Source organism: Rhinatrema bivittatum, chromosome 5 (assembly GCF_901001135.1).
Source record: "Rhinatrema bivittatum chromosome 5, aRhiBiv1.1, whole genome shotgun sequence".
NCBI classification, from domain to species: Eukaryota; Metazoa; Chordata; class Amphibia; order Gymnophiona; family Rhinatrematidae; genus Rhinatrema; species Rhinatrema bivittatum.
In genome coordinates this window covers 61,828,044-61,849,882 of record NC_042619.1, presented here as the reverse complement: position 1 = coordinate 61,849,882, position 21,839 = coordinate 61,828,044, and the positions used below count along the sequence as shown (strand labels likewise).

Sequence of the window (21,839 nt, the reverse complement as noted above, 5' to 3'; positions counted from 1 at the left end):
CAAAGAAGCCACTGTGATTATAGGCTTCTCAGAGTCAAAAATCAAAGGAAACAGCCGGTCCCAAGCACCTGCCACAGTGTGCAGACAGTTCAAAGCTCCTTGGAACCAACTCACATTTTACAAGAACGCACATTTGTGTGGCTGTGTCTTTTCAGCATGCGGTGATAAAGTACTTAAGAGGATCAGGAGTGGAAAAATATTTAGAAAACTAAGTTCCAGCCAAAAATTTTAGGAGCCACTGACATTTTTGCTCTTTTTTCCAGCTATTTTACATTTTGTATATTTGTTTCCTCTATTTTTGGGAGTAGGGTGGGGTGGGGTTAACATTTTTGTGTTCCTTTTCATGACTTGTGCTTTTCTTTGCTTTCCTCCCTCCCAAATCATGTTTCCAAATCCTCTCCTTCTACCTCCTAGCCAGATTTTTCCCTAAAGCCTCAGACGGCAGCCATTGATTATCTGTGCACTGGGCCCCCCCCCACCAGTGGCAGCTGCCACTGCTCTCCCTGACCCAAAGCAGTGCAGGCGGATTTTCCATCAGGCATCAGTGGGGCCAATTTCGGAGGTACCTACATCACCCGACACCTGGGAGTTTGCCAGCCTGAAGGGAGTGACTTATTCTGCTAACGCGGGGCAAAAGTGTCATAATATAAAAAAAAAAAAAATGTTATCAATCGGCACCAGACCCTGCCTCCAAAACCCTCCCCCCTCCCTCCCCCCTTCAATCAAATGTCCTAGTCCACTTCCTGGATCTCCTTTCCTCACAAAATCAGCGCTGGTAATGGAGGCCTGGAGCACCCGCTAGGGTTCGCACCCGGAGGCCTCAGTTTTCAAAATGGCACCACCTCTGGCCTTTGCCCCTAGATAGGCCAGGCGGTGGTATTTTCAAAAATGCAGCTGCCAGGCCTGGCACCTAGGAGGCATTCCAGACCTCCACTGGATCACCAGGACTCCATTTGTGAGCAAGGGGAAGGTCCAGCTGGGGGGAGGTCCTAGGCTCTGTTGCCCAGATTTTTTTATTGAAGGAAAGGGATAGGGGTTTTGGGAGGTGGGGCTTTGTGCAGATTTATTAACATTTTATTTTTTTATATTTTGACCACTGGAAGCAGGGGGAGGGGGGACAGGGGGAACTATGGACACTCCTGGGGTTTTTGACTAGTTTCGGGGGGGGGGGGGGGGGGAAGCTTACTTGGGGTCCATCAGCCTCCTTTAAGTGACGACAGCTACACAGTCCCGGGGCCACCATTACACTTTGCTTGGGACATCTACTGCAGCGGTATTTCTGCCCACTGTATTTTACCGCGAGCACGAACACCACGGGAATCACGAAGCGGCAGGGCCAGTTACCACAGCTTTGTGGCTCATACACTTTTTTTCTTGGGGAAAAATACCGCAGCTTAGAGAATGAGCCCCTCAGATTGTAAGCCCTCTGGAGACAGGTAAATACCTGCAGTATCTGAATGTAATGTGCTCCAAAGTGCCTCCAAGGTGGAATATAAATCAAATACACAGAAAGATGCAAAAGAGGGTGACAAAAATGATAGACAGAATGGAATGGCTCCCCTTAGCTTGGAAAAGAGACATGACAGAAGTTTATAAAATCATTAGTGGAGTGCGACAATTAAATAAAAGGATGGGTAGTGCAATGTTACATAAAATTTTGACAAAATATTAAAAACAAAATATATGGGGAGAAGGCGAGGGACTTAGGCTTTTGGTTGCTCTAGCATGAAAAGTTGAGTTTTTAGTCTAGATTAGAAGAGGTAATGTGAGAGTGTCGTGGATGTCAGCAGCCTTTTCACTCAGTCACCTTCCGATGAGTGGAGGAGTGGCCTGGTGGTTAGAGCAATGGGCTACAAACCAGGAGACCAGGGTTTAAGTCCCACTGTTGCTCCTTGTGACCTTGGGCAAGTCACTTTACCCTCCATTGCCTCAGGTACAAACTTAGACTGAAAGCCCTCTGAATGTAATCCACTTTGAAGCACTAAAAAGTGGAATATGAATCTAAATGAATTTTTTTTTTTTTTTTTACAAGAAGTTTAATCTTCTTGCTTTGTTTATTGTTAGGGTCCCAGCAGGGTTCGGTAAGAGGCCAAAACACCAAGGGAGGACCATCCTCATTTCAGCAGTTAAACTTAATAAATGCCATGCTGGGTCAGATCAAGGTCCATCAGGCCCAGCATCTTCTCTCTGACAGTGGCTAGTCCGGGACTCAAGAACCCGGCAGATCCTATGAAGTAGGCCCGATTCTTGTTATTCACTCCCAGGCACAGCAATAGCTCTCTTTGGTCTCCCTGGTTAATAATGTGTTACAGACTTTTCCTCAAGGAACTTGGCCAAAACTCTTTTAAACCCCACTATGCTCGTCACCTTGAACACATCCTCTGGAAACAAGATTCCACAGTTTCTCATGAGTAATACAAAAGAAATAAACAAAAGCTACATTCAACAATTTATTTTAAATCTGCTTTTCGTTTCATAGAGTATCCCTTTTTTTAGTATGATCTGAAAGGACCTATAACATAATTTGCTTGTGAGGCTCCCTGTACAGGGCAAAATATAAAACCTGAATACACTTTCCCAGGGTAATTGAAGATTTGAAAGTTATAGCAAAATTATTCAAGAATTAAAATTCCTTCCCTTCGCATGTCACAAACATTCTTTGAAATGGTATGAAGTTATACAACTCCTGGTTTATTTGATACTCTATAAAAGAAAATAGTATTTATTCAGTATATGTGCATATCTCTCTATCTCCATACATATGCACACATGCATACACAGTGGCAACAGAGCTGATCAAAAATAAAATTAAAAAACAGTATATATAACCCCACGTAAAATCAAACTCAGAATACATTATTTTTCTTTGGAGGTGGGGGAATGACTCTAAAATCTCAAACACCGACCTGGGAAGATCTGATCATCCAGGTTAGGTTAGATTCAAATTTAGGATACAGCCAACTAAGGGGGTCATTTTCAATAGCTTTTGCACGCAAAAAGTCCCTTTTCGCGTGCGATAAGGTGATTGGGGTGGAGTCAGCCCCGGAAGAGGAGGAGTTGAGGCGGCACCGGGGCAGACACTGCAGAGACATCGCTGGTGGCGAAAGGTAAGGACCCTTATCGCCGCCAGTTTCGCACCGAATAACTACACCTTTTATGGTGTAGTTATTCGGTGCGAAAGCCGGCAGCCAGCGCACTGCAGTGGTGCGATGGCTGCCGGCTTTCTCAGGCCCACCCACGCTTCACTCCCCCGCACCCCGGTACCATGCGATTCACTATTCTCTACGGGAATTTTAATAGGTGGTTCTCTACGAGAATAGTGAATCCAGGCCTAAGATAGGTCTGTTTCAGAGCTGGGTCACAGCCAACATGCCTCCCACATAATTTATACAAAACATTTACACACCCCTACAGCCTAGTTCAAGCTCATGAGCAGCATTAACTGCTCACCCATCCTTGAATAAAAGCAAACAACTAGCAGTCAGACAGGTAAATCAAAGGAACAAATAAAAATAGGCTTTAAAATATAATATTTAAAACATTTTCATAGCACATATGTTGTATAGATTATAAAACTGGAAAATTGAACTTCCTCAAAAAGGCCCATTTCCAAGGGCATATTAAAACTTACTAGCATCACTGCATTCTACATTTAATGTCCCTTATGAAGAATCAATTGCATGCAACAAAGAAACAACTAAAACATAACCACTTATTAAAATCAGAAAACAATAAAGATAAAAAGACAATCAGCAAAATATCTAAACAACAAAAACTAAGTACAGTAACCTTTTTACCCGTGGCACGTTAGCACCAGCATGCATTTGAGGAACACTCAATTCAGTGAACACTCAGATATATTTATTTGCATGTAATAAAGGCCACAGCTTTATTCATGAACCCTAACAAGGGATTCTAACCTATGCACCCGAACCCCTGTTAACATATAGCTACTAATATGTCTGGTTGGTCTGGGTCTTTCAAGCAGCCCGCACCATGCAAGCAAGACTAAAGCAGTCCTCCGGGGCCCAGGCATCAGATGACCCCAGCTGTTCTAGCATGAGCCTTTTTGCAGATGACACTGCTCAACTTTAACCCTCCCTCTCCTCCCCGGGGGCTCAGGTACCTCTCCCCAACTGCAACATTGACAACTCAAGGTTAACAATCTAAGAGTTTGATTATATAAGGCATACATTACTAATTTCACCAATACAAATGTTGACTAGCTAGGCTTGTTTAAATGCATCATAAAAGGCTGGGAGGGTGGGTGCACAGCTTGACCTACTGCACATGGCCCGGGGAGAAGAAAGAAGGACTCGGCCAGCTTCTGGCACCTCAGCTCCCTGCCCCACTGATCCCTGATCCAACGGGATCATGTCCCTGACAGGGAGGGGAGCTGGCGCAGGATGCATGGAAGTGATCCTCCTCTCACCCTTGGACTTAACATCACGGCTTGCCACCCCCACCCCCCCTCCCCCAGGTAACCGCATGGGACTGGTGCGGCACGGAAACCATGGTTACTTGCAGCGTCCGTGCAGGTTGTTTGACACCGGATATTAACTTTGGTACCCATGCAACGTCTGGGCCCGCATGCATTTGTAGAATACTCAATACAGCAAATACTCAGGAGACGGTTATTCAAGTGGAATAATAAAGGCCGCAGTTTTATTCATGAACTCTGTCGAGGGAGTCTAACGTATGTACCCGAGCTCCTGGTTGGTCCGAGCCTTTCAAGCAGCCCCATGCAAGCAAGGCTGGCAGCTCACCTGGGACCAGGAGTCACCCAGTCAGAAAAATTAGATCCGGACCTTCCAGATGGCCCGCCACAAGCAAGCAAGACTGTTAGCCCTCCAGTAAGCCCGATACTTCTGATGCAACTCAACATCGCTCCCTGCTTCAACAGCAAGGGGTAACGGGGAATTGGATTCAAACAGCAATCAACGAGGGCCAAACTTTTACAGTCTGGGAATCTGTTAAGCATGGGGGTAACCTGCACAGCGAAATAGACACTATCATAAGCTTGCTGGGCAGACTGGCTGAACCATTTGGTCCTTTTCTGCTATCATTTCTATGTTTCATGTAAGGTCATAGCAGGCAGCTATATAATCTAGGTAAATGGTGTTGAACTCCTTGTAAAGCATTGGTCAGCAGCACAACCATTAAGACATGAGTTACTGTCTCAATGTAAAGGTCATGACCATATGCATTAATGAGATGACACTTCACTGTGGGAGGAGGGCATTTGCCCAGATGATGGCAAAACATCTTTAGGCCATGACCACACATTGCACCACAGGGCCAAGCCATCCGTTCTCTGACAGCTCTTCCTTGGTGTAGAGCCCCTCTCATGCTGAGCTAATGGGCTCTTCAGGAGACAGTCATATTGTGGATTACCTTCTGAAGAAGGGCCAGACTAGCACCCTTACTGACCAGTAAGGATGCCTTGTACATGATCACCAACAGGGCCAATGCAAGTGCCCTAATTTTACCTTGCAACTGTTCACACAAAGGACCTGAGCTGATTGTCTCTCCACCTCCAATAGTGAAGAAAGGTTCACTGCCTCACACACCCTGGAAACCGAAAACACTCATTAAGGAAGAAATTAATTAATGGCTTAAGGAACTGAAGTCAGGTGCCAACAGTTTGAGCAGTGAACCCATCTGATATATGCAACCTGACACGTCAGATCTTCTGAGATCAGAAATCCCATGCATTTGTTTCTGATGGCAGTTGTGATTACACGGATAGTTGTAACAGAACAGATTTGCAAATATTTCAAAAGCAGGGCACAATGGGCAGGTCTGAAGTCATTCAGACTATTCGGCCCTTAATGTCTTTGTCTACTTAATGCCATACCTTCCCGACATCATAATGCTACAGTTAGCTGTAGGGTATTTATATGTGAGGCCAACGATTAATAGTAGCCCATGTACACAAGAAGACAACCATTTCCCATACACAAGGCATAGTAACATAATGAGTCAAAGATGCCTCAAGTTGGGCAAATTTACTCCTGGGTGGTGGTCGGGGTATGATCGGGTGTAATCTTCCTGAATATATCCAGGACACTGGTCTGGCAAACACAGCTAAAATGGCCAAGCAAGCCAGTCCCAAGGATGCCCCACTGGTAACTAACATGAGAGTTCGGCCATGAAGGCAGTACCAACCCTGCCTCCAACTGACATGTTGATGGCACCACTGCCGTGGATATTGCTCGAACTGAAACGGAGGGGAAGCCCTCCTGTTTTCTGCTTCATTTTTTTTTTATCATAGGCTTGTGGCCCACAGGTACAGAGTGCCAAAAAAAGGTGCCACCTCTGACCACCCCACTCAGCACAACACATTCCTCCATAATGTGGGATGAGTTTCAGGCTTACGGTTGAAGGGGCATGCAATGCTCTCAAGCTCCAGGCCCTGAACACACAGCTGTGGCTACATCCCAAACCCACCACTATATGAGATTACATCCAGCTGCAAAATACACTGAGGGGGCTAAGTTATGCATACTGATGCCAAGGCAGGACAAGTCACCTGTGGCAATCCCCTCAAGGCAACCTGTAAAAGTGAGTGAGTGAGAGTGTGTGTGTGTGTGTGTGTGTGTGTGCACGCGCACCGGGGGGGGGGGGGGGGGGAGGCTACCTCTCCTGCCTAATCTATTCAGCAAATCTTCTGCATGACTTTCCCATTCACTTTTGCAAACAGATTGCTAGCTCACAGCTGCACCGCTTCCACACTGATGTATCTGTGCAGCACTGCAGCTATCTGGGAATGCTATATAAAAGTTAAGCACAGGGCCGGCGCATCCATGAGGTGAACTTGGCAGTCGCCTAGGGTGCCACTAGGAGGCAACAAAAAGCAACCGCCTGCAGAGCCCATCCTGCTCGCAGCCAAAAGGAGCAGGTACTCGGTGGGCCGTGAGCAGAACCCATCCTGCTCACGGCCAAGAGGAGCAGGTATTCACCGGGCCACGAGTGGAGACCATCCTACTCGCAGCCAAGGAGAGAAGAGACTCGGCAACCTGCTAGTGGAACAAGTACTTGGGCCATGATAGGAGCCCATTCCACTTGCAGACTGCAAGTGGAACAGGTACTCGGCAGTCCACAAGGGGACCCCATCCTGTTCACAACTGAAGACTTCTGCCAGTAGGGCCGTGGGCAGAGCCCATCCTGACCACAGCAGAAGAGAGGGGCCTGGGAATGGCCAAAGATAGAAGAAATAGGCCCGGAAGAGCTGGAGGCAGAGCCCATATGCCAGCAGAAGGAAGAAGAAGAAGAGACCAAGAGAGCCTGTGAGCCAGAAAGGGATTGGAAGTGTGTGTGTGTATGTGAGGGCGCCTCTGTTTATGTGTATGTGTGAGACAGAGAGAGGGAGCCTGTGTGAGGAAGTGTGTTTGTGCGTTTGAGGGAAGGAGTGTGTATGTGTGAGGGAGTGTGTGTGCCAGAGAGAGAGGGAGCTTGAGTGATGGGGGATGTGTGTGCAAGAGACAAAGTTTTCTGTATGAGGTATATGAGAGAAAGAGACAGAAGGAAGGTGTGTGTGTGTGTGAGAGAAAGAGGAATTTTGTGTGTGTACGAGAGCACAATGGCATTCGTGAGAGGGAGGGATCCTGTGTGAGGGTGTGTGTGTGTGTATGTGTGTGAGAGAGAGAGGGGGGGGCTGTCTGGGTATGTGAGAGAGCATGTGAGAGCTAGAGATCATACATGTGTGTGTGTGGTGTGTCTCGTAGAGCGTGCTTATGTGGGAAAGCCTGTGTGTGTTAGTGTGTGAGTAAGAACAAACATGATTAAGTGTGTGTGTGTGTGTGTGTGTGTGTGTGTGTATGAGAGAGAGGAGAAAGTCTGTGCACAACAACCCCTGCATCTGCACCCCATCAGCTAAGCCACAACAATCTCAGGGCATCTGAAAATCAAAAGTTACTAGCATGGTGAGTGGTTCATTTTATATCCTTGTTAGTTTTAATTACTGGGTGTTAGAATTTGATGTGTGTTGTGTTTTTCAATTTTTGTTTTGTAGTTGGAACTTTTTAAAATTATTTTTATGAGTTTTTAATTATTGGATGTCATTCTATTTGTCTATTTTAAAATATTCCTTTTACTAGTATGGTTTTACTATTAAATGTTTCAAATGTCTTCATTCTATTGTTTGATATTTTATGAAGAATGGCAATATTTCTGTTATCTCATTTCTGTGCTGCATCCAGAGTCTAGTGTCATGATTTCCAGTTCAGTTTGTGTCTGCACATTTTTTATTTTTACGTTATGGTCTCTTTATTCTGTATTTGGTGAGGTTTTGTCTGTGTTCTGCATGGGTGATCAAACTTTATGCATTCTACTAGTGTGTAGTTACTGTGTAGGTTTCTATAGCAGCTGAGCTAGTTCTGTTTTCTAACAGGAGGTGTACTGGTGTTTTAGGGCCTGGTGTAATATTTACAGCACTGCATTTTCATAGATTGAATTGTTACTATATGAATGTTGATACTTAGTGCTGTTTTGGTATGGGAGGCTTACTATATTGTAATTTTAATTCACTTTACTCATGGCTTTGAGTAACAAGCCTTCATTCAACACGCATTACAATAAGTCTAATACCATAAGGGTTCCAAGTAGGTTTTTGCCTTTTAGCAGGGTTTTCTGGTAGACATACAATATATATATATTATATTTACATACACTGCTGTAAGTAATATTTTTATCTCAGAAAACTATTCTTTTGAATGTCCTTTTTCATGTAAAATCTATTTTTATAAATACATAATTTTAACTTGTGTGTTTGGGCCGAGGGAGAGGAAGTTGGGGCCGGGTGTGGAACAAGGCAGAAGGTTCACCTAGGGCGCCTAATACCCTTGCACTAGCCTGGTTAAGCAGTAGCAGATTACGCCCCTGCACACCTAGGCCAATGTTAATCCCTGCATCCCCTCCTCCCGGAAAGCTGGAACATGTGGCCTATCTAGAAAGCCCACCCACACTAACTATTCAGCTATACAATCCCGACCACGCCCTCAGAAATCCTCTGTCCTTATCCCAAGCAGTCTTGAATTCAGAGACTGTTTTAGTTTCCACTGCCTCCACAGGGATCACCTATGTCCTTAATAAAGAAACATGTCCTTAGAAAACTCCTGAGTCTATTCCCTTTAATCTCATAACCCTTCATTCTAAAGCCACTTTGCATTTGAAAGAGGCAAGCCTCCTGTGCAAGAAAAACCTCAGAGGTATTTAAACATCGATCATATCTCCTCTATCTCACTCAGTGTACCCTATCCTGAATCCCAGCTCCTGGGTGGAGGGTTCACAGAAGAGAATAAATGATGACTTTGCAAGAGGCCAAACCCAGTCCGCCTGGGCTGGAACACTAACAGCCCTTCTGTCCCAATAATTTACCAAATATGAATACCGGCTTGAAATTGCCACCACCTCAATTACTCATTATACCGGGGTGCTGTCAGAGCAGAGGGAGAAATAAGGAATGCAGGGGATCAAGTTTAAATTTTGCCTCACATTTAATAAGGCAAGTGAGGAACACAACTAAATAGGTTTCTGTGTTTAACTTTGCAATATATCCAGCCCACTCAGTAATGCTATGGATATGCCCTTCCACACTGCCCCACTGCTGGTGTTGAAAGGAAAGGAACGAAGTGCCAGAAGCAAACGATTGACATAGCTCCTGTCAGCCACATCTTATGTTCGGCTGAGCAAGGAAGTGTGCTATTTATATGCTGTGTGCCGGCCACTGTTCTCTTTAAGCTGCACGTGTGTGGCCACGCACAGCAGGAAGACTGGCGGGGCTATGGTGGAGCTCATCCCACCACAGCCCAAAAAAAAAGTCACCTTCAAACCTCCAGGTGCTCCTCCTCCTCCTTCCAGAGCCACGTGGGCAGGAAGGAGGAGAGCATCGGCCGCATGCAAAAGAAGAGCAGCGTTTGTGGCAGGGCCAATGTGGATCCCACCTCGCTGGTGGCCCGAGAAGAGGAGGCCCAGTAGCAGGGCCACCGCAGATCCCATCTAGCAGTGGCCCAAGAAGAGGAGACTCAGAGGCAAGAGGGAGCGAGAGCTCATATGTTCATGGACAGAGCATGCGAGAGCCTCTGTGTGTGAGTGAGAAATAACGAATGACAGCCTATGTGTTTCTTTGAGCTGCAAGAGAGTGAGAGCTGTGTGTGTGTGTGAGAGAGCGTGTGAGAATGAGAGTCTGTGTGTGTGTGTGTGTGTGTATGTGTGAGAGAGAGAAAGCGTGTGAGAGTGAGAGCTACGTGTGTGTGAGAGCGTGTGAGAATGAGAGCCTGAGTGTGTGTGTGAGAGAGAGAGAGAGAGAGATAGCGTGTGCGAATGAGAGCCTGAATGTGTGTGTGGGGAAGAACACAGGTGGAGAGAGAAGAAGCAGAAAAAAAAAGAGACCTTGTACAAGGAATAGGCAAGAGGCCAAAAGAGAAGGTGGGAAAAAAAAAAAGTCTGAGACCAGCCAATTAGAAAACTAAGATCAGACAGCGAAGGTTAAAAATAAATAAATAAAAATTTGAATTTTTAGTGACTGGCATATGTTCACTTTGGGACTGTTCAAGTGTAGCACTTTCTCTATGCTGGCCTTGCAATGTAGGAGATCAGCATGGAGGAACTGGAAGACCCGCAAATTTTTAATACCACAGAGCCTGCATCGAGGAGGCAGTAGATCGGGCTTTAGTGCCAGGACCAGCGATCTCCCCGATATCTAGGCGGCAGCAGTGACTGCAGCAGTACAGGAACGAGAGAGGCTCAAGAGGCTGCTGGCAAAAGAAAGAAAGGGGAGTCTGCCTTCAATGTGTGTGCATGTGTATGAATGGGAGTCTGCCTGGGGTGGGGGGGTGAATGCATGGGTGCCTGCCTTTGGGGTGTGTATGTATATGAGAATAAATGGGTGCCTTCCTTAGGTTTGTCTGTATGAGTGTGAGTGAATAGCTGCCTGTCTTGGGGTCTATGTGTGTGTGTGTGTGTATGTCCGGGGGGGGGGGGGAGCGGTGTGAGAATGAATGGCAGCTTGCCTGGGTGTGTGTGTATGTGAGGGAGCCAGTGAGAGTGAGAGCGTGTGTGTGTGTTTGATAAGAATCCAGGGGAGTAAGACCTTATGGGAGATACCGTGACGTAGTGAACCCAGATGGAGGTGTAATCCAGGTCTCTGGGTACCCTCCCCCGTAAATCCAGTGCCATCGCCGATAAACTGCAGATTTCTCTCATCTAATCATAGAGTACAGCTCTATTGGTGCATGAACAGATTTATTACCCGTTTACCTAAAGTTATGAGCACCCAACTTGCTAAAAAAGAAAGAGAAAAGGCCTCGGCTCAGTGAATCCAAAATGGCTGCCGCAAAAGAGAATTCTCTGCCAACACCGGGTAAGGACACAAACATTGCTGCCCTTACAGACGCCATGGTCTCAGCTCTAAGTTCTCGTCTGGATGCCATATCGGCACAAATCTCAGCAGTGCAATCATCAATTTCAGATTTCGGAGTGCGTTTAGACTCTGTTGAGGGCCATGTAGGAGTCACAGAGGATGACTTGCTGGCGACAGAGGCAAAAATTAAACAGTTAGAGAAACTTTTAGTGGTTCAAACAGACAAGCTAGAGGATCTGGAGATTAGATCCAGGTGCAATAATCTGAGACTGGTGGGTATTTCAGAATCAATTGAGGAGCAGCAGCTGAAACCCCTACTAGAAAAAGAGCTAGACCTAGCCTTGGGCCTAAAGAAGGAATGTGAGCCTACTGTTATTGAACACGCTCACCGCCTGGGAGGAACAGCTGCAGCCCAGACCAAACCTAGAGTGGTTATTTTTAAGCTCTTGAACTAACCACAAAAGGAACTTATCTTACAAGCCTATCGGAAGCAAAGAGAACTGCGGCTTTTTGATCACCGAGCCCTAGTATTTCCAGATTTTTCTCCATGCAACTTCGGAAGAGATTTGCCCCGCTCTGCTCAGAGTTGACTAACAGGCAGATCAGATTTGCTCTACTGTATCCAACAAGATTGCAGGTCTGGCATGGCAACACAGCCCATAACTTCAACTCTGTGGATGAAGCTCAGATGTTTCTGAAGAGCTTGGCAGGCCCATATAAGTGACACTGCAGCAACGCAAACCCGCAAATCTTATTCACTCAGTTAGAGTGTGACTCTCAGTCAGATCAATGGATCAGGAAACACTGTTCTATACTTCTGTGGCACATTTACCAATAACAGTTACCAATGCGGGGGGGGGGGGGGGACGACACACGCCCGATGCATTTAGAGTGATCTCTAGCCTCTAGAATAAGAAGCAACCATTCTGTGTGAGGAGGGATGGGAGGGGGCATTTCATAGGTGTTTTCTTAGGTTTTATACTGTGTTATGCACCGATAATAGGTACACTATCTGATAGCAGCGACAAGGTACAGGGTAAAGATATGTAAGGGGAAAGTGCCAGGGGGACCCCGGCGGTCCCACTAAGACCAACTATCTTTTGAATCTGAAGTGGGTTCCAGACATATGGAATGGGGACCCCAGATAATATTATTTCTTGGAATGTAGCCTATAAAGCACTTGCTCAACTGAAAGATTGCAGGGGGGGTATAGTTTTTCTTCAGGGAACCCATATGTTGGAGAAAGAGCATGTAAAATTACGTAGAAATTGGGTTTCACTGGGTTTTGTCAGCACAGGGGTCTACCAAAAGTGCTGAAGTTGCGATCTTGCTTCACAAAAAGATATCTTTTCAAATGGAAAAGTGTAAAGCAGACCCAGAAGGCCACTACATTTTAGTTGCTGGGAAATTAAATCCTAAGAACGATATTCGGGCTTCTGTTTATGCTCCTAATAATTATAATCATAAATTCTTTGTTAAACTCGTTACTCAGATTCAGGAGCTGGGCACAGCCCCAATAATATTGGGGGGCGACCTCAATTGTGCGGCGGATAATATTCTGGATAGATGGCCAGGTCTGCACACAAAAGCTAATAAAGAGAACAAAGGGGTTAGTTTTGTATGCTCTGCTCTCCAGTTACTGGATATCTGGAGGGTCCTACACCCAGGTGAGAGAGACTATATCCACCAAGCTAGAGCCCACCCAACCAAATCGCGAATAGATATGGTCCTGTTTTCTGAAAGCCTCTTTCACAATGCAGTTTCTGCGACCATTGGCCCACTTGTGATTTCAGAACACTGTCTGGTCATCTATACATTATTTAGCGGTCACCCTAATACCTCAGCTCCGCTTTGGCGCATGCCATTATGGTTGGCAACTGACCCCGACTTTAAACAATACACACAGGAGAAATGGCAAGACTTTGCCAGACACAATCATCAACACCGTATGACTCCTATTCTCTTCTGGGAAACGGCGAAAGTCGTTATGCATGGGGAAATAATTAGCTATGTCGCTGCAAAGCGGAAAAGTCAAAGCTGCACCATCCTAGCTTTGCATATGCAACTAGCCCTTTATAAGGCCAATATGAATGTTTATGGTGCATCAGAATGGCAAGAAAAATTTCAAACCACCCAAAAGATATTGAATGAACTTTTACATGCTAGTGCATGCAAATTTTCTCTCATGCATATTCATTGAGGATATCCCAAAAACCCAACTGGCTGGTGGCCCTCCAGGACAGGTTTGGGGACCACTGCTCTAAACCGATGGGAATCACACCTGACAGACATAACCTCCATCCTCACCGAAATGGCACTGACGCTCAACCGAAGTAAGACGGAAATTCTCCACCTCTCCAGAAAAACGTTAACACCCATCTCTGACCCCACATCTCTGTCCAACTACAACATGCCCTCGACGGTTAGAGACCTTGGAGTCACACTGGACCAGGAATTGAACTTCAAACAGCACATCAAGATACTGGTAAAAGAAGGGTTCTACAAACTCCAAATCCTTAAGAAACTCCAACCTCTCTCCACCTCCCCACCCCCCAACTACCGGACAGTTCTGCAATCCCTCCTTTTTGCCAAAGTAGACTATTGCAACACCCTCCTAACAGGCCTCCCCGCATCTACCCTCAAGCCCCTACAGCTTCTTCAAAATGCAGCCGCACGATCTCTATCAAATAAGAAAAAAAAACAGATCACATCACACCCGTACTCAAACAACTCCACTGGCTGCCCGTCCTGATCTCAATACAAAACCCTCATGCTTATACACAAAGCAATCCACAATGACAAAGCCAGCAACCCCACCAGCAATCCACAATGACAAAGCCAGCAACCCCACCAGAAATCTCCGCTCAACCAATACAGGCCTACTCGCTACCCCCTCCATCAAGGAAGTACGTCGAGTCTCCACAAGAGAACGCGCCGCATCCATAGCAGGCCCTCACCTCTGGAACAACCTCTCACCCGCCCTCAGTACTGACCCCTCTACACCCACCTTCCGTAAGTACCTCAAATCTTGGCTCTTCCGGAAAGCATTACTACCAGAGAAATAACTCCGCCAGTGCCACCCTTTCCCCCCTTCTATCTCTCCCTTCTACCCCGCTCACCCTCACCCCCTAGACCCTCCCAATTCCCTCCTCCAATCCTGTACATAGTTATTTAATTCAATTCAAGTCAGTATTTATCTCTGTTAAATAAATTTCTTGTTAAACAAATTTATACCTACATACTATTTTGGAAATCAGTTATATGTACCTAGCCAGTTTATGCAGTTATCCCGTTACAATGTATCATGCCATTATAAGGCGGGCTTCAGAAATCATGTTATATGTAAACCGATGTGATATGTCAAATCGAATGTCGGTATAGAAAAATAAATAAATAAATAGAATACTAACTGGAAAAAGGAGGAGGGATCATATAACTGAAACCCTTGTGGAACTACATTGGTTACTGATTGAACACAGAATTAAATACAAAACCCTATGTACCATTCACAAACTAATTCATGATGAGAAATCAGACTGGCTAAACACAGCATTACGGGTACACGTCCCACACAGAAACCTTCGATCAGCAAATAAAGCACTCTTAACCATTCCATCAGTAAAAACAGCAAGACTAACCCAAGTGAGAGAAAGGGCCTTATTAGCAGGACCCATAATTTGGAACACAATGCCTCCAGATATCAGATTACAAAGTGATCTCAAGGCATTTAAGAAAAGTTTAAAAACATGGCTTTTTAAACAAGCATTTTACAAAGAGACGGGAAAATAGGAATTATTCAGGAATAGGCAGAAGAGCACCGACACACAGTACTTAAGACTATACAGTATAGTAATCCATGAACGCTACATCACAATAAGCATAATTATAACATTATATATGATAAATTTACCCGTGAAAGTACCTTTGGTACACTCGGTCATGACCTACTTCTCTAAAATGATTATGTCTAATGATATATTGTAACCGATCCTTTGACGGCACCTGTTAGAATGTACTATAGTACACTTTTACCTACATTAAATATGTGCTTACATGTAAACAGTTGCGATGGTATATAACTTAGCAACGGTATAGAAAAGATTTTAAATAAATAAATAAATAAATAAATAATACAACCTGCTCTCGCTTCATATGGAGAACAAAAATAGCAAGATTATCGTACTCTAAATTAAGTTGTCCTAAGATTGAGGGAGGAGCGGGGCTTTCCAATATCCAATATTATAATTGGGCTAGTTGCCTGGTAGTACTATCCTCCTGGTTGGGGGCAAAGGGTCGAAACAGTATACTTGAATTGGAACGTCTATCCCCTACATTTAAAGTATGTACTGCATACCCCAAAAAATGAGCTTCCCGATTTCATTGCTAAGCCTGTCCTGATTCAATCAATAAGGAGGGTATGGCAATGTATCAGAGGTTTATTACATCTTTCGGAACTATATAGGAAAGCTGCTTGGAGTGAACTAGGTTCAATGTCACTCTGGAACCTTTCAAAGATAATTGCATTTGATGAATGCTGGCAAGACGTCTCTTTCATTAGCCTATAAATATATTCACTCCATCGCCTCTTTCGGAATGCTGAGAGCTATAGCTGCTACACAGTCGCAAGATTTAATCGGTGGACATACAAGAGAAGAACCTTGCTGAGAGTCTGACGATGGCCGCTACAGTTACAGAAAGTATGGACTTACGAGAATTGCAATTTAAATTCGTACACAAGCTATATTTCTCTCCATGACAGGCCTATAGTGCTCGTATTGCCACCAACGTTCAGTGTCTGAAATATTCGCTTTACAATGCGACTTTATTTAATTGCTTTTGTCGTGCCCCTATACGCAAAGATTCTGGCAAGACGTTTTAGCAGTCCTGCATACATTAGGTCTTCAACTTTCTTGGTCTGGGGCAGTCTGTTTGCTGGGTATAAAGGATACGGACTCCACCATGACGAAAGATCAGGACTCGCTCTTACAGAAATCTTGCTTAATAGCAAAGAAATGTGTTCTGATAAAATGGTTGGACTCTGACAGCCCTACTGTGTCCATGTGGAAACTGAGGATGACAGAATTATTGATGTTAGAACATCGCTCTATTGACCCCCTTGGTACCTCAGAGCAAGAAAAAATTCCAAACAATATGGCAACCGTATTTTACAATTCTCTCGAAGGACGAAAGACATGCCCTATGTGTTTAGGATTTGATTTGGACACTCCCTTACAATAAGCTGGTTCCAGGTATGGTTTAATATAGGGTGTCTTGCTGCAGTTCTGCGAGTTGGATTAATTTTGCAGATTAGCTTCTACTTAATGTGCCGCTGATCGATAGTGTACCAACTGATATGTTATGAGGTGCGTAACAAGGTTTTTGCTTTATTGGAATGGAGGTTGGGAGGGAGGAACTGGGGAAAAGGGAGAGGGTCTCAATAAGGGTGGAATGGTGGTTCTGCTTTTCCATTGTTACACACAGTAAAGTCGTGCGGAAAACAGGCATTCAGTGTTAAGCGCCTGCTCTCCTAAAACGCACCCAGCCACCTCTCCTGGGTGTGTGATACAATATTTAAATGAGGGGTTACGCTAAAAGGAGGCGCTAGGGACAATTTTCGGCTTGTCTGTACGCTTTTTTGGGTTGCTGAGAAATTAACACCTGGTCTGGACTGGCATTAATTTCAACAGGCAATTTCTGAGCGTAAAAATGTGCAGATCGGGTACACACCTTTTTTGTATTTGGGGCGAATAGCTAATAGCCTCATCAACATGAATTTACATGGGATAAATGCTATTAGTTTTGGGGGGGGGGGGTTGGAGTTGGACGCGCTAAACCCCATATTGTGGACATGCGTCCAAAACGCGCATCCAACCGCGTGTTAAACAGTGCGCTCAGCTGAACGCAGTTTAGTTGTATCAGCCTGAGAGTCTGGCTTCTTGGGATTGCCATTTAAGTTTTTGTCTGCATATTGCTGGTTATAATTTAAGATCCTTTATTCTGTATTTGGTGAGGGTCTGTCTCTGCTCTGTGCGTGTGACCAAGGTGAGAGATTCTGCTAGCGTGTAGCGTCTGTGTAGGAATCTGTAGCAATCGGGTTAGTTTTGCTTCCTCAGTAGGTGGTGTATTGGTATTCTGGGACCCAGTGTAATATTTACCTGTGCCTTTTCAAAGGTAGGGTTCTTGTTGTTTGAGTCCTTGGTGTTATTACTGTTATGTTACGATGGGATTGCAGTATAGATTTTGAGTGTCTTTTTTGCAGGGTTTTGTGTTAGTTCACAATGGGGCGGATTTTCAGAGCCCTGCTCGCCTAAATCCGCCCGGATTTAGGCGAGCAGGGCCCTGCGCGCCGGTGCGCCTATGTTCAATAGGCCTACTGGCGCGCGCAGACCCCGGGACTCGCGTAAGTCCCGGGGTTTTCCAAGGGGGGCGTGTCAGGGGCGTGTCGAGGGGGCGGGCCCGACCGCGCTGCGTTTTCGGGGCGGGACGTAGTGTTTCGGGGGCGGGCCTGGGGGCGTGGTTATGGCCCGGGGCGGTCCGGGGGCGTGGTCGCGCCCTCCGGACCCACCCCCAGGTCGCGTCCCGGCGCGGGGAATTACGTCTCCCTCCGGGAGGCGTAAATCCCCCGACAAAGGTAAGGGGGGGGTTTAGACAGGGCCGGGCGGGTGGGTTAGGTAGGGGAAGGGAGGGGAAGGTGAGGGGAGGGCAAAAGAAAGTTCCCTCCGAGGCCGCTCCGATTTCGGAGCGGCCTCGGAGGGAACGGAGGTAGGCTGCGCGGCTCGGCGCGCGCCGGCTATACGGAATCGATAGCCTTGCGCACGCCGATCCCGGATTTTAGCGGATACGCGCGTATCTACTAAAATCCAGCGTACTTTTGTTAGCGCCTGATGCGCCAACAAAAGTACGCCAAATCGCGCTATTTGAAAATCTACCCCACTGTGACTAGCAGTGGAAGATGTTTATGCTGCTATTTACTGGGAGGTGATACCAGAATTTGAAAATATTTTTTTCTATGATGAGCTGTAAGGGAAACATCCAAGCTCCATTGTTGGGGGAATTTCTGTGGATGCACAGTGAGTTACAGAGCTGGAGGTGCGGATTTATATTGACATTCTTTCCCTTCCTGTATATATTCCAGACTTCACTCTCACAGCCATATAGAATTAGTTGAAAGAGGCTATCAAATAATTTTAATAATAGTTTTACAAGACATGTGAAACTAGCCTGCTTTCTAAAATTATGCAGAAGACCATTTGGATTTTCTGAGATTTTTTTTATAGTCAATTTTAAAGCAGGGGGCCATGCGATGGAGGTGGGTGTGATATGAGGAAATGTCATTTTGGCTTGCCACCCCCAATTCTGTCTAGAAATGCCCCTAATTTTCTGTGACCTTAAGCATTAATACAAGAAGGATGGGGGGGGGGGGAGTGATGTTGGAGGGGCACACAAATGCATCGGCCCCTGGGTGCCAGAGAGCCACAGTACGCGACTGAGTGGAGGTAGGACAGCTTTCAAAACTTCATGGTTAATTGTGACCAGGGGATAACTCCAGGAATATGATCTCTCTGAAGAAAACACCTAGAGGCAGATAACCACTCCCCAATTAGGATCTACTATGAGTCCTTTGTTTGAAATAAGAGATGCACCTCCTTGCTGCCCCTTTATCTTTTAGCTCTACCACTGCCCAAGGAAAGGAGGTCACTTTCAACAAAAGCAAAGTGAAACGGGCTTCTGTCCCTTACTACAGGCTAATCATGACACATGAATGGTTAGCAAATACCTGCAACTCTCAGCATTACCCCAGGCTCCAGCATCCTCACCTCTGGGAAAAGAAAGGAAGCAGGCTTCCAGCTCAGAGCCCCTGGCCATGCCATGTGGAGGAGGAAGCTGCTGTTTAAACACAAACTGCAGCAAATAAGCATGGGGGATGCATCAGGAAGCTAGGATCCACCAAAGCCGCTCTTTGCTCCCTCTTTCCCTCATGTAGTTTGCCCCAATGGGACACTCCTCTTTGCATCAACATCCTCCTGCCCCTTAATCACAGCCCAAATCAGAACAGGGTGACAGCAAGACAGAAAGAGCCCACAAAAACACCACAAAGCCCCTCAGTTATATCACACAAGAAAACTAAAACTTTTGCCCCCCAAGACGCACCCATGCACACCTGCCACCCCTTAGCTGCAACTCCCAAGCCCCACCAAATCCTTGGGGTTGGCAATCTTAACTGCCACAGGAAGCCCAAGAGTTTGCACACTGCAGCAGCAGCAAGCAAATCCTCCAGGGAGGAGATGAGGGGAGAGAAGGGGAGCTATGTAGCTCAGCAAAGCAAGGAGAGGCACAGCTTGATCCACTGGACATGGCCCAGTGTAAAGAAAGAAGGGCTGAGCCAGCTTCTGCCCACCCACTTATCCTCCTCCTCCTCAGCTTCCTGCCCCACTGTTCCCTGATCTGATGGAATATTGTCCCTGACAGGGAGGGGGCTGGCCCAGGATGCATGGAAGTGATCCTCCCCTCACCCTTGGAACTGACATCACCGGCTTGCCCCCCCCCCCCCCCCCGATCCCCCTAGGTAACAGTATAGGACTGGCGATATATGGGAACCATGGTTACTTATGACATCCATGCAGGTTGCTCATCACTGTACATTTGGTTCTTAATCTAACATCAAATCCTTTAAGAAGCCTGTATTTTTATTTTTAGCCAAAGTTTGATTTTTCCTATTTCAACGTCTATCTAGCACGTTGGCCATTAATTATGATGTTTTTCAGCTCACTTTACAATTTTCCTTCTCTCGTATCAAATTCTGGATTTGTGGTCATTGGAAAAATAAAGTCTTGCCTTATTGCATATCAACATAGTATCTACCCACAACTTTGCTCACATAAATCAAAGCTAAATCTGAAGTGATGGCAGATTAGTCACAGAACCTCTACTGGAGTTTGCTGCACATACATCTGTTTCAAATACCAAGGCTTCATATTCTGCAAGCAAAATTATCAACTTGCTTCCGATGATTCACTGCATTCGCTTGCTTCGCACATTTGAATTGTTTCCCTACGTCCAAAAACCTACACTAAATATCAAACCAAAGCGCATTCAGCACAAATAAAATCTATTCAACAATTATTATATCTCGAGATTTCTACACTGCTAAAATTCTCTCCCCACCCAAAACATCACTGATGTGTGCGCAGATAACTTTTGATCAACTTTTTTGGCCGCCAGCAGGGGAGCCATTCCCCCCTCCCCAAACTCATTCAAACAAAAGAAGCCCCCTGCGGTCCCGGTCACTCACTTCTTAGCGCCCCGATGAGCATGTTGCCGTCCTTGATGAGCTCTTTAATGAACTTGTTGGTCCTTTCCAGCTCGATCTCATGGCAGTTAAGCCGCTCTCGAAAATCCGGGCTGTCCAAGAAGGAGTCGCTGAACTCCAGGGTGGGCAGCCCCATGGCTGGGCAGGGATTCACTGTCAACGAGATGGAGGGGGGGGGGGGGGGTGAAGGTCAAGCGCCTTCGTTGCTGCTCCCCAGGATCTGGCAGGGGCACCACTGCTGTCACCCACCAGGCATCGCTACTTTCCGCACACCAATCCAAGTCCCCGAGGGCTGCGGAGAAATGGGAAATGGGGGAGAGAGGGTGGGGGGGGCAGTCTCTTGCCTGATCACTCGCCACCAACAAACCTCGAGCTTCCAGAGTCAATCAGGAGAGACCCGTCAATCGCACTACTCAGCTCTATCCCCCTCCCCTCAGCCGCAGAGCCACGCTGTCACCGCCCCTGCCAAAGTTTCACCGCCCTCCCGACCACGCTCACCAGCGGGAGGGATCGCACTGCACACAACCCCGCCCTTCGAGCAGCAAGGTTACGGCAGCCCGGAAGGACTATAATTAGTGGCTGGCTAGTCAGCCCGGCTCTCTTGGCTAATTCTCCCTCTCACTCTCTTCGTTCAGGAAACTTTTGTGCAGAGTCAGATAACTTTATTGGCATGACAGTTTTACTTGTTGCCAAAGTAATGCATTGATTTAACATAAAGAGCGAAAAATTACGAAGCAGTAATAAAACGGTAAAAATGGAATTACAGGGTAAAGAAATGACAATAATAAGGACAATTCCCAGATTCTGGTGCTGGTCCGTATTCCCTGGCTTGGTGACAGAATACAACATAGTTTGCTGCTATCGATGCTGTTTCCTAGATTATACAAGTTTTTCCTACTCATTCTTTGTGGGACGTTTATGATTTTCTCTTCTTTGTTTTGAGAAATGTACTTCCCTGATATATTTTTATTTTGCACAGAAGGAAATGCATTTCTTTTTCTAGTTTTTGGGTGATGCATTGCATACAGTCTGGCTTCTTAAGGTTTCCAGTTCAGTTTTTTGTCTACATATTTCTATTCCTAATTTGTGGTCATTTATTCTGTATTTGATGAAGGTCTGTCGGTGTTTTGCATGTAGGACCAAGGTGAAGTAGATGTCTGCATCGTG

The 21,839-nt window shown here is 45.9% G+C and overlaps 1 protein-coding gene across 3 annotated transcripts in view; it reads right to left on the bottom strand.

Annotated features, from left to right (window-relative positions):
• ARHGAP42 (Rho GTPase activating protein 42) overlaps positions 1–21,108 on the bottom strand; it is a 605,600-nt gene extending 584,492 nt beyond the window's left edge. For 2 of the 3 annotated variants that reach the window (XM_029602393.1, XM_029602394.1), the window contains exon 1: positions 20,655–21,108. In XM_029602393.1, coding sequence (XP_029458253.1) covers positions 20,655–20,808 — 154 coding nt within the window. In that variant the 5' untranslated portion in view covers positions 20,809–21,108. The remainder of the gene's footprint in view (positions 1–20,654) is intronic. The other variant, XM_029602395.1, reaches the window with a different exon arrangement.
• Positions 21,109–21,839: the final 731 nt, after the last annotated feature.